General features: G+C 36.5%; 1 protein-coding gene across 2 annotated transcripts in view; it reads right to left on the bottom strand.

Annotated features, from left to right (window-relative positions):
- Positions 1–12,537, bottom strand: part of LOC110370491 (uncharacterized) — a 94,557-nt gene that overhangs the window by 67,086 nt on the left and 14,934 nt on the right. For both annotated transcript variants that reach the window (XM_064034276.1, XM_064034277.1), the window contains exon 2: positions 7,971–8,162. In XM_064034276.1, coding sequence (XP_063890346.1) covers positions 7,971–8,112 — 142 coding nt within the window. In that variant the 5' untranslated portion in view covers positions 8,113–8,162. The remainder of the gene's footprint in view (positions 1–7,970; positions 8,163–12,537) is intronic.

The following is a 12,537-nucleotide window of genomic DNA, read 5'->3' as shown; positions in this document are numbered from 1 at the left end:
CACACACCACTACATCATATTTCTAAGTATGTTGTGTATTACAGTCAAGTGCAACGTAAACAAGCATAAAGTAACGGCAGCTCACACAATCTTGGAAGTCATTTGTTAGTTATGCTGAGTACATAATTATGCACGTAACTGTATTCTATGCCTTTGAGCATGATTGTTCCATTTCTTGAGAATAAAGTTATGTTTAGTTAATCCAAAGTTTTATGAGCAGGAAAATAATATCAAAGTAATGGAATAAATATAATTATTTCATGCAAAATATGACATATTAAAAATTAAGGTAAGTCTTCAATTTACCTTTGATTTGCAATTAAAAATTAAATAAAATAATTCGTTAAAAGATTACACAAAATTGCGACTGAAATATAATTTATTTTCATTCCTTTGCTTATTCCCAAAAGTGTCAGAATTGACGTTCACAAATTAAGAAGAATTTAGTTAATTTAAAAATATAGCAGGTACCTAATTTATACTAAATATTTCACATTTTATTAAAGACAGACTTTGTAGATCTAGACTGCAAGGGACACAAAGCGACAGCCATATTGGCATTTATATCAATTAGCTTTTACACCACAATACTTAACCTCTAAGCTATTTAGAAACCCCCATTTAAAAAGCACAAAGAATGACCTTCTTCAAAAAAAATCTTTATTGAATTTAATTGATTGTAGGCAACACACATCGTGGTTCCATTAAACCTGTATGCACACTGAAGACTTCCAGCAGTCCGACAGTCGGCGATTTGTTTTTTAGAAAATCGTGATCAATGAATGAATCGAAGTTCCTAGTCAGTTTAAAGAACAAATACCTGATCGTTGTTACGTTTGTACTATTATTCATCTTTATTCTAATTTATGAGCCCAAATCAACTCATCATCATCTTCCGAGCCTTTTCCAACTATGTTGAGGTCGGCTTCCAGTCTAACCGGATTCAGCTGAGCTGAGCAGACCTCCTCAACCCAGTTACCCGGGCCACCTATTACCCCTTGGTTAGACTGGTGTCAGACTTACGGGCTGCACTACCCATAACGACTGCCAAGGATGCTCAATGACAGCGGATGTTCGATAAGCCTAAATCAAGTATCGGCCGACTAAAAGTTTGTAGTGTGCTCGCATCAAACCGCGATGTTCGTACTTTTCGTTGCTCGACAGTGTACAAAGGTGAAATAAAACATTAATTGCTGTCAGGCGGCGGGGTTCGAGACAAAAGGTTGGTTTTTTCGTAACTATTGTACGTACGGGACCCTCCGTTACGGTTCGAAGGTAGCCCTGTATGGCAATGAAAAAGCACCGTTGTTGATCGATATATTTTTTTTCTATGGTTTTGCGGGAATGGAAAATTTTGGTTGTTGTATGGATTGTTTTGGTATCAAGTGGTTTTTGAGAAAGTTTGTGATAGTAAGATTTACTTCTGGGCATATTGTTTTCGGGTGTTGTACCCGTTATATAAGTAAGTAAGCTTACTTTTTTCTGAATACTTTTTACTGTCCCTATTCTTTTATTTGTTTCATTTATGAGTTAAACCGCTAAACAGGCTTACCAAGGCCCTTTAACTTGAGATATAAAAGGCATATGTATAGCACTATATTCTTAAGTTCCTTCGTAAGTAGAACCCGAAGTGTTTACATATAACTAGGTTTCTTTAAAACTGTGTTCAGTATGCAAATGCCAACAAAGTGCTTGTGAGTGCCACGTCGGTTTAAGGTGGTCTGCATGCCTCTACATAATGCTAAAATGTACCTTGTAACCTGGTAATGTTTTATGAGCTAGCTTAGCTACTGAGAGGAAAAAACGGGGAATTTGATAGCGGATATCTGCGGGCATTCAAAATAGTGTCGCACAGAGGTTGCAATTTCGAGGAGATTTTAGAAATGTTCGCACGTAATTTGTTACTGTTTGCTAGATCTACCGGTGAAACCTCGCCAATGTGATAATTAGATCTTTAACCATAGCATTCTCCCCAAAACCCCAAAAGAAGAAAAGTCCCGAATACATTCATAATTGCTATCCTCATTGATTGACTTTATTATACGAACCTCCATCAATTAAGAGAAACTTTATCTTTGTAACCACGAAACTTCATAAAACGCCTACATAAATATTTATATCATCATCCTCCGAGCCTTTTTCCCAAACTATGTTGGGGTCGGCTTCCAGTCTAACCGGATGTAGCTGAGTACCAGTGCTTTACAAGGAGCGACTGCCCTGCCTGACCCCCTCAACCCAGTTACCCGGGCAACCCAATACCCCTTGATTAGACTGGTGTCAGACTTACTGGCTTCTGACTACCCGTACCTAACGACTGCCAAGGATGTTCAATGACAGCCGGGACCTACAGTTTAACGTGCCATCCGAAACACAGTCATTGGTGTCTAAGATATACTTAAAAAGTACATACAAACTTAGAAAAGTTGCATTGGTACTTGCCTGATCTGGGATCGAACCCGCGCCCTCATACTCGAGAGGTTGGTTCTTTGCCCACTAGGCCACCACGACTTTATATCATAAAACATAATATTTATATAAAACCTTTTATATAGTGAAGTGCTGTTTAATTAGTAGGAATAGTAAAATGTAAATGTTACTATCTCGAAAACCAATTAAAGTTAGTTCAAACCGGTTTTTATACTGTCCCAGTAAAAGTTTCATACGGGAACGGCAGTAGTGATGTGAAATAATTTTGAACTTTAGTGATTTGAAGAATGAGATTTTAAAGTAGTTTAACAATGTTTTATTAGTTTTCATTTACTTACAAGTATTTTTTTAAATAGACCTACTTCATCTGGGGTTACATTAGCACCCCGTACATTGGGAGCTAAACCCCGCATCCAGATCAAACTGAGCTGCGTAATACATAAAAGATTTTCAAAATGAGACCCTAAAATTATGGTGATCAAGAAAACAAATAGAAACAGATAAGAAATATTCTCTTCATCTTCATAATATTTAAAGGCAATCAGCGCTCATCGTCCATATTGTTATTTTTGCATATTCTTATTGTTTAGTTCCATTTCGTAGAACTGTAACCAGTTCCTAACTATGCAGTATGCACCTGTTCAATAGTAATCTTTTAATCCTTCCAGTGACTTGGATTGGGGTCAGGAACGTCACTAGCTATTGGCCTAGGCAGAATGTGTAATAGGTTTTGCTGAGTTTTTTGTCATTTAGTGATTTATTCTATGCCTCGTGAATCTTTGAAAAGTATTCACTATGGGTTTGATCATCACTACGTTGGTTTGAGTAAGTAAATTCAGTACCATATAGCACCTGGGGTCCTGTACCACCAACATGATCATATTTACATGATTTTACAAATATACTATTCAATTTATGTATATTATTTAAATGTTTATTCATTCGCAATTCTTAGAAAAGTATTTTTTACAGTAAAGATATTACAAAAGAAAACATTTACAGTAGGTAACTAATTATTTAAAAACAAAACTCCTTAAAGTTAAAGTACCTAATTGTTAGGTAGGAAGACATACACACTACATTAATTACAGGTTTAACCCAACAGCTGTTGTCGTCTACCTGTTATTACTTAAAACATACAGAATTTTAACACTCGTTACTAAACGAAAATTAGTATGTAGTAACAAAAAAGTTGTCTTTGAACCAATTGTAATTAGACCGTTTTCAGTTACTATGCCTGAAATATAGTCCAGTTAATGTTACTTTACAAAATATTATTACACCTTACAGGTTTTTTATCTCATGACTGCAGGAGAGCTATACTTGTGTGTGTAAATGTTCATACAAATTGTCTATGTATGCGTAACCTCAGAATCGCTCAGTAGTGGCCGAATCACCGAGTCATACAAAGACAATAATATGCATGTACTTAACACACACAAGTAAAGCACACACGCTTATGTATAAGGCGCAAAGTGTAAAAACATCTGATACTCGATATCGATACCAGTATTTTCACTCCCGATATTCCAGCAAGTTCTTCGGAACACTCAAGTAAAAACACTTGTACTAATACTTAAATCCCATCACTAGAGTTTGACAACGCCCGGCTTTACGCTGTATCTGACGTGTTTACGACTACAAGTGAATTTACAGCCTTTTTGTGAGTGTCAGATTGGCTGGCCGATAGTTTTACTATAAGTATTTACTTATGCTTTTATGTGCTGGCTAAATGGAAGCTGTATGTGGAATCGTTTTAGTTTAAATGTTATTTTTACGTTGAGCATAGGTCATATATTCGTACCTAAGATGTACATAAAAGTACAAAATAATTGATTCAAAGTATTTTTCATATCGCAATATCGTTTTTGACTAAAGATAGCAGCCTCCAAAACCCTTCACCTTTTGCTATGTATTTTTGCTGGAAAGAAGAAATGGTAGAAAACAATCCCCAGCAACTACAGATTGTGTGAATGACTTTCGTTGACCAAAAGCCGTCATGCATAAGATGTCACAAAAGTTAGCTTATGAAAGAGACAGATAGCTCTTTCTAAATATATTACTAGACTTTACAAGCACAAATTGTGAAGGTCCCTATTCTAGTTTACTTGTAAATCATCTAACAATTCGGGGTAAGGCAAGGTTTACAAACCAATACATATCAAATGTCACAACAAGCAACACCTCTTGTTATCAGTATCGCCGAAGTATATAAATACCTTATCTCTAAGAAATAAATAATCAGCTGCGTTGACGCGATTACGAGTGTACGAAAATAGCTCAGTTCTTAGAATACAATCGAAAGGAAGCATTGTTATCACGGAGTCAGGAAAAATAGTGAAGATGCCATAAGTGAGGTAGGCCAAGCGCCTTCTTGTAGGTCAATGTGACGTACTATAAGCGTGATCGGTTACTAGAACTAACGAAGCATTCGGGTTCCTTGTCAAAATAAAACTGTCAGAGATTGGTCTTGATTGATTGGTGATTTTAATTTAAAAATAATGTGCGGATTCTAAGGGTGCGTCCACATCTGGCGAATGCGCCGCGAATGTGCAGCTCGCGAGCCGATTGCGAGCTGCCTGCGAGCTGCGCGCGTGCAGTCACTGCAATAGTTTGGTGTGCCTCTTTAGCGCAAGTCATGCAAGGCTCGTATAGAGCGCGCGAGCGGCGCGCGATCTGCGCGCAATCAGTTCTCGCCCTTACAGTTCCGTATATTGGCTCAGTACTATTGAAGATGTCAGACGTCGCGCGCCGCCTGCGCGCCGCTCGCGGCCCACGAACAAAAATGCACGCGCGCAGCTCGCGGGCAGGTCGCGAACGGCTCGCGAGCTGCACATTCGCGGCACATTCGCCAGATGTGGACGCACCCTTAAGGAGGCGTATGAGGGTGCAGCTAGTGACTGTCTTCGTGCCAAGAACTTTGCATTCGGCGCGCTACTTTCTTAGGAGATTTTGCATTATGACATCTCTGCTAGTCATTTTGTTCTCTATACTCAGTTCTTAGAATACAATCGTAAGTCGAGAGGAAGTATTGTATAGACAATTTTAAAATGGTACGGCTGTCGGAAAAATTGATATTTGCTGGAGTGAAAATGAGATTCTATTTTGTTTTTTTCTCAGAGTGTGTTTATGCAGAAAGAATGTTTATTATCAAATGTCAGTTTTTTATCGTTTTACAGTATAAATAGAAAGTCTTTGATAAAGCAAAATTGGTAAAGGTCGGTCTAAAAGTCAAGTTTTCGACATTCTTTCGACAGGTTTGATCTAAAATTATAGACGGCTTTGTTAACCTTTTTGTACAAGTTATGCTGAAAACCTTAGACTTGACTAAGACATAACTTAAGGATCAATAACATTATTTTATCAAGATACCACCCTACTATCCATGTATTCAGATTTAAGAGTGATCAATGCTCCTCAAATGTCTCTATACCAATCTATACGTCCTTTTGATCCGTCAAAAAGGAACAAAAGCGTATCAAAGTACTTTTTTTTTTTTTAAAGCAATTGAGGTCTTTAATTATTTACAATTTTAAACCTGTACATTTTATAAAAAAGTTCTACATCCTACATAGCCGTTCCTATCTCCATAAATAGTAACCATTAATGCAATTTCTATCCCTAATTCCGGGAACGATGTTAACGGGGCAATACCGCCGTAGGGCAGACGAAATGTCGAGTGGTTCTCAACATTTTTATAGCGACAGGCATAAACGCTAAACAGTGTTTTACGACCTGATTATGTCTTCCAAAACCCTGATCTAGATAGCTTGAAATATTTTGATTAGGACTTTTTATTATGGGAAGTCGTTTCCGCGTGAGTTAAGATTAGTTTGAGAGTTTCGTTAATTTAGATTTTGTTGTTTCTTTTTTTAAAAAGGTGTGTGAGATTGTTTTGACGTTTTTAGCATTCTTACGTGATGGTCGTATAAACAATGTATATTAATACTGTAGTTTGGATTTCAGCATCGTTTTGTTACAACTTCCTATTTTCTTTTGAGTATCCAAAGTAAAATTACATTAGGATCTCGCTATCTCTGCAATATGTATACCTCTGTGATATGGCTTATCATCATTATAATGAACCAATTAGTGAATTTTCAACTAATAATAATTTAGCGTCGTAAAATAGACTACCTCAGTTTAACCTTCCCAAGATATTTCGGCCCTCTTTCCATACAAATAAAACTACCATTAATATCTCTATCCACTAGATAAGCCGATATATCGTCTAGCAGGTCACACGTCGACTGTCCACCTAATCGTGGCTTCCCGTGTAACGTAACAACACCGCAACTAATGGTCGGTTTTTGTGACAAAAGTGTACGGATTCAGCACGTTGCCGGTTTGTCTGTGGCTTTCATTTGTTCCTGTTGCTGCATCGATTTTGATCATCAATATTGGTTTAACTATAGGCTTTTGTGTTTTTTTTGCGAGTGAGATGTTGTGGGAATGAGTTTTAGAGTCTTGCAGACTAATACTTACAGCTACTTTAGCCTCTTCTCATACAGAGTTAATCATCATACCTGCTTTAAGTGGATTAGTATATTCATACAGTTCCAATTTCGTTTCATAATGTTTTCTTCAAATTTTAAAGAGATCCATTATTTACTCGTATTTTGAAGAATTAGACCAACAGCTTTAGGAAAAATAAGTCGATTTTTATCATAGAGTAGATGATTTTTATCATGTGATCGCCTGATGGTAAGCGATTATGGACCTATAACCGCAACACCGGAGTAGTCTTTGGTATCCACATTATGTAATATCCTATACAAAATACATGACAAATTATGTCAGGCTCACAATATTACAGTAATATGTTAGTAATATTCATAGTACATAGGTAAAACATTCATCCCTATTCATTGCGGTCGTGATTCCACGTCACCGTTATGACGTAAAAGCTTTTTGATTGTAGCAACTGCAAATATGGACGGTGAACGAGATTCAGAGTTTAAATGCATTTTCGTGTGCCACCGTTTTGGAATGTTCGGGAAGTATGTCAATTGTTTGTTTTGCGGTTTGATATAGCGATAAACTGAGGGAAATGGTCTTTGAATGTTCGTGTTCAAGGGTGTTTTTAAACGGAGTGAATAGGTGCATTAATGGTAATAGGTAGGTGTGTATTTTATTTTGAACTGCTTATAATCTTTAGTAGGTTATGTTTGTAAAGACCATTTTAGTTCCGTTATAGTTTCGGTAGAGTACATAAACATACGTGATATACCTACGTATTGTTCTTAACATCAGGAAGGAGGATCATTTTTAAATATTCTCTTAGTTATCATACGTCATTATATATTGTCATTTTTATGCATACAAATATTTTTGAGCATATTTTGTACCCACAAAAATGACAATAACCTGTAATATTAAGACCAAAATTTTGTTAAATCAGATATGTATGCGATGTATGTATAGAGATGCATGCACCTCTGCATGAGAACTTTTTAAAACTCTACTAACACTAACAGTAGAAAGTCCAGTACCTAGTTCCCAAAAAAAGGTTCTATTCTATACATAAATCAAGCTGGACTTACCATCTTGCTTCACAGTGTTCCCCAAAGGCCCGCAACTGGCGACCCAGACTACCAGTATCCACCGCAGCATGAGCCCCGCCCAGCTCTGCAGCTCCGGCTGGTTGTGGAAGTGACGAGCCGTCGGCCGAGCCTGCACCGCCATGGTAGGAGAGCAGCGACCATTGGTGGAGGTGGTTCACATCGTTTGGGGACCTGAGGACGAAAGGACGTGTTTTAGCATCATCATCTGCGTTGCTTTCCCATGTTAGGGTCGGTTTCCAGTCTGGCCAGATGATGAGTAGCATTGTGACACATGGACAGCTTATTTGACCCCTTGATAAGAGTAGTTACCAGACCAACAGCCTTGGTAAGATTGGACGTTCTGGCCTCTGACTGTCCAAATGATAGATGTTTTACATGGTGTTGCATCAAATAACGAGTGTGGGTGGTGGAATATGCTTTTAAGTTTGTAAGAGTTTCTTCCTATAGTCCTGAGTTTCGTCGTCAAGATATATAACGCGCTTAATAAAAACTCCTTCATTCCTCATTCTATTCAACTTATCGTAAAGATAATACTATATACTTATTCCTTGACCGTAATAAACTAATTCTAAATCTAAGCAATTTAATTTTATAGACGTAGTTTTCATTTGCCTTTCTGATCAAACAAATCTACACAAATCAATATGGAGTTCATAGCACTGTTACAGCAGTCACGATATTCCGCCAAGGTCACACCTAAAGCTTTTTATTTTTATTGGACAGCTATAATTTCCTGTCACTGCCCACAATACTAATAAGCGTACTAATGGCGAAATTATCTGACCTTAAACAAATTGATGTAAATGGCGGCGGCCTGAACGTGTCCTATCGAGGCTTTAGGCTTCATAAATCAGAGCTACCACAGATCTTAGATAAGGGAAGGTTTTACGGCATCTGGGTATTCGATTTCTAGTAAACTTAGGGTTGGACTTAAGGAAATTACTGAAGGCCCGGATACATAAATACAGAGAAACAACGAATAGGTTCTACTGCCATGCATCCATTTCATACAAGGTCAGCACGACAAGTCTTCTTCCATACTTATCTATTTGAAAATTAGTGACGTTCTTAATGGTCTTGTCGTCTTTCAAACAAACCATGCAGCGTTTAGTTAAACTTGTAGGATAGTTACAATAATATAATAAAACTTGTTCAAAATGCTCCTCCTAACTTCAGCGGTTTTGCTAAATCTTGATAGGGTTTATAGCGAGACAGTTTCATTATTGATGATTTCTCGCCGATCTTATCCCGTAAGATTACAATCTTCTCCGTAGGCTGCTGTTGTGAGGCAGTTTGCCAAATACTCGTGCTTGGTTTGCTTACTCGAGAAAAAGAAACTATACGTCATTTTAAGATTTCGTCGATTTAGCTTTATTTGTTGAAGATTTGTTTTATCTGTGTCCACTTATTTGTTTTGTTGTTTGTATCAATCTTCAATGAGTCGATTTCTGAGAACAGCAAATGTTTGTAAATGTCTTTGATTTTAGAGTTTTCTTCAGTATTGGTGCCCTTATGTACTTCTGTATCCCAATTCTTCAGAAAATGTATACCTAGTTTCATTCAAGCGTTGTGTCTTCTTATATTAAATGTGCAACTCTACACTTAGATTGCATTCCTTTTTGGGATCATTGTAGTTCTTTTCAAAATTATGTTGTTTATTTTTCTAGTTAACCCTCAGCTCTTATAGGAATACCCATTCATTTACATTTGAGAATTACAACGAAAATAATCTCATTACACTAAATTAGCAACGCATCTTATCAAATAAACTTAAGACCAAGCAAAGTGCAGTCACCACGATAACTGGCATTAGGCCAAATGAACAATTGAGGGAGGAAAAGAATTTAACAAACTATTAAAGTAATTGCTAACACAATTGCAACTGTAACTTTGTTACTCATGACAAAGGGCAAATTATTTATTTCATCAAAATGTTTACTGTTTTTGAGGTTAAAATCATCAAGAGAACATCCCAATTAATATTAATGGTACGATTGTTTTGTATGGAAAACTTCATATCATTAATTAAGTATTATGGGACAAATGTTTAAGCTCCTTTTTTCCTCATCATCATACCATCTAAATACCGTGCACTGTTGAACTTAGGCCTTACCCAACGAGCGCCAACTATCCCCATTTTGGGCACTTTGCATCCAGCTTCTGCTCGCCACCTTCTTGAAATCGTACATCAACTAAGTAAGTATCAAGCAAACGCGAACATTCTCTTCGAGATTTCGTCCGTATTCTTCATAAATATAATCACTTTTCTATCTGCTATAGAGCACAAACGTTTGTTAACCCCTAGTGAGTCCAAAACAATAGCAATACGAACTACAACAATTTAGTTTGTTCCACAACGGAACAACAACGTTCTGCGGAAATCGAGCTGCAGATTTTGTTTCCGTGCTATTTTGTTTCTTTTAATACCGATAGAAACATGTTTTGTTACTGTTTTATGTGTTAAAGTACGAGCAATCCTAAGTTTATTATTTTTAGGAAATTAGAATTTTCATACGGGTTATTGAAAAGATTAAAAACAAAATGTAACCGTATCTCATTCACCATGACACTGATTATTAGCATCATCTTTCTGCCATTATTTTAATTTAATTTGTGTCGGCTCCAATCAGCTTAAAACTACATAATGTTAGCTAAAATGATATTTGTATCATATGTTTTGAGCTTATGGTACTGATACACCATCATAATCACTGTCTCTCTTATCAATGAAAGGTTCCATGATGCCGTCCAAATGCAATAGTGATCTTCACACTCTTTTGTCTTTTGTATTGGAGAATTTCACATTCGAATACATTAATAGCTTTTGTGCAATTAGCCCTTTGTCACCAATTGCAACTGAGTTTATTAAGTATGTGAATAAGGCTGGTTGGCCCTGTTAACTTTGCCTTTGACAATAAGTTGCATTTCCTTTCTGCAATCAATTATTGCACGTGCTGTATTTTAGTTCTTTACATAAATCCTGCACCGTCCATTTCAACGTCATCCAAACTTGAGCCATTTCGAATACTTATTGACATTTTGTCATCCAGCTTTCGTCATGAATTTTCTGCTCTTATCCCAATTTTAATTTAAGGCTAGCATGTCTTCTTCTTCCATATTTCTCTGACTGACATCATCACACAAGTGACATTATTTTAAGAAGAAGCGTCGTTTAGTCTATGCATTGACACATAGAGCTCTGCAGCTAGTCACTCTACATTGCCCATGCAATGTATAACTATGCCATTCATCACTCACAACTAAACGACCTACAGAAACGTTGTTGTTTTTATTATTTTTGCTTCTTCCCACATGTCTCGTAAAAGCCGATCTACCTACTGGATATAAGTGGCTTGTTTCTCCCTATATTGTAAGACTTGCAACCTGCAATTTTTATAATAAACCCTTTGCTACAAGACCTATAGGAGGCACATTGTTGTTACACACTCGCTTATTATGTCTATTTGTGTTATTGTGACCTAAATTATTATTTAAGTATGTCATTTCTGAACTGTGGGAGAAACCTTGTCAACTGTGTTTTGATTATATGCAATGCTCTATTATTTGTATTTTTTATCGTCATTATTATCGAAAAAGGAAAATTAATCAAACAAAAATTATAAGGTAAATCGATAATATGTTGATGACATTATAAGTGGTACAGATCTTGTCAATCAACTTTGCTTATCTGAAGTCAGCCATTTCAAGACAAAGAAGTAATCATCAGAAGAAACTACGTTTCTCCTTTTTATAAGGATATAATAATCTAGGAAGTATCCAACTTGTCCTTATAAATAATACTTCACGTTATAAAATATTCAAAGCACTAAGCTCGCTCCGTAATTAGTGTTTCTCTTTAATAAAGCGAGCATTACTTGATGGTATCATAATATAATTTATTAGCGAACTGTATAAACGGATAAAGGAATTTAATTCCTGTCATAATTAAGGTAATGTGAAAGAACATTTGAATTTTCACACAAGAGTCGAAACTGAACGTATTGTTTCCCCAGGTTTTAGTCAGTTAGAGTCGGACAATCCCTCACGCTTCAGTCATAGTGGGAGGCGTCATTTGATGACATCCAATACAAAAAGGCCACCCTAAGGAACACCACCATGAAGTTAAGAGTTTTTATATTATAAGATATAAGAGCTATATTCATAGCTTAGCTTATGTATTTAGGAGATAAGATGGCACATCCATAAACACAGTACAGAACTTATAACATTCCTCTATTTTGTCACGACGTAAAAAATAATAATTTGAAGCATCTATACGCTGAAACGCTGAAACTTCGCACAGAATGACCTACAAAAACTCACGCACACCCTAAAATTTATTATCCTAATAGTAATATGATTGAACACATCGTGTTCGTAATTTCCAGCGCAGTTTCATGTCTAATAACGTTATTTTTGTTCCACCAATCAGGTGATCGCGTGACAAGGGAATAATCCTCGCCACTTACATTTTACGGTTACGATGCACCTTATCTCCTTGTAACAAGGTCGTAATTCAAATGGATACTAGTGTTATAAAGTGGTT

Source organism: Helicoverpa armigera, chromosome 4, assembly GCF_030705265.1.
Source record: "Helicoverpa armigera isolate CAAS_96S chromosome 4, ASM3070526v1, whole genome shotgun sequence".
Taxonomy (NCBI): domain Eukaryota; kingdom Metazoa; phylum Arthropoda; class Insecta; order Lepidoptera; family Noctuidae; genus Helicoverpa; species Helicoverpa armigera.
Note: the sequence above shows the minus strand (reverse complement) of the source record. Positions and strands in the feature narration are given on the sequence as shown.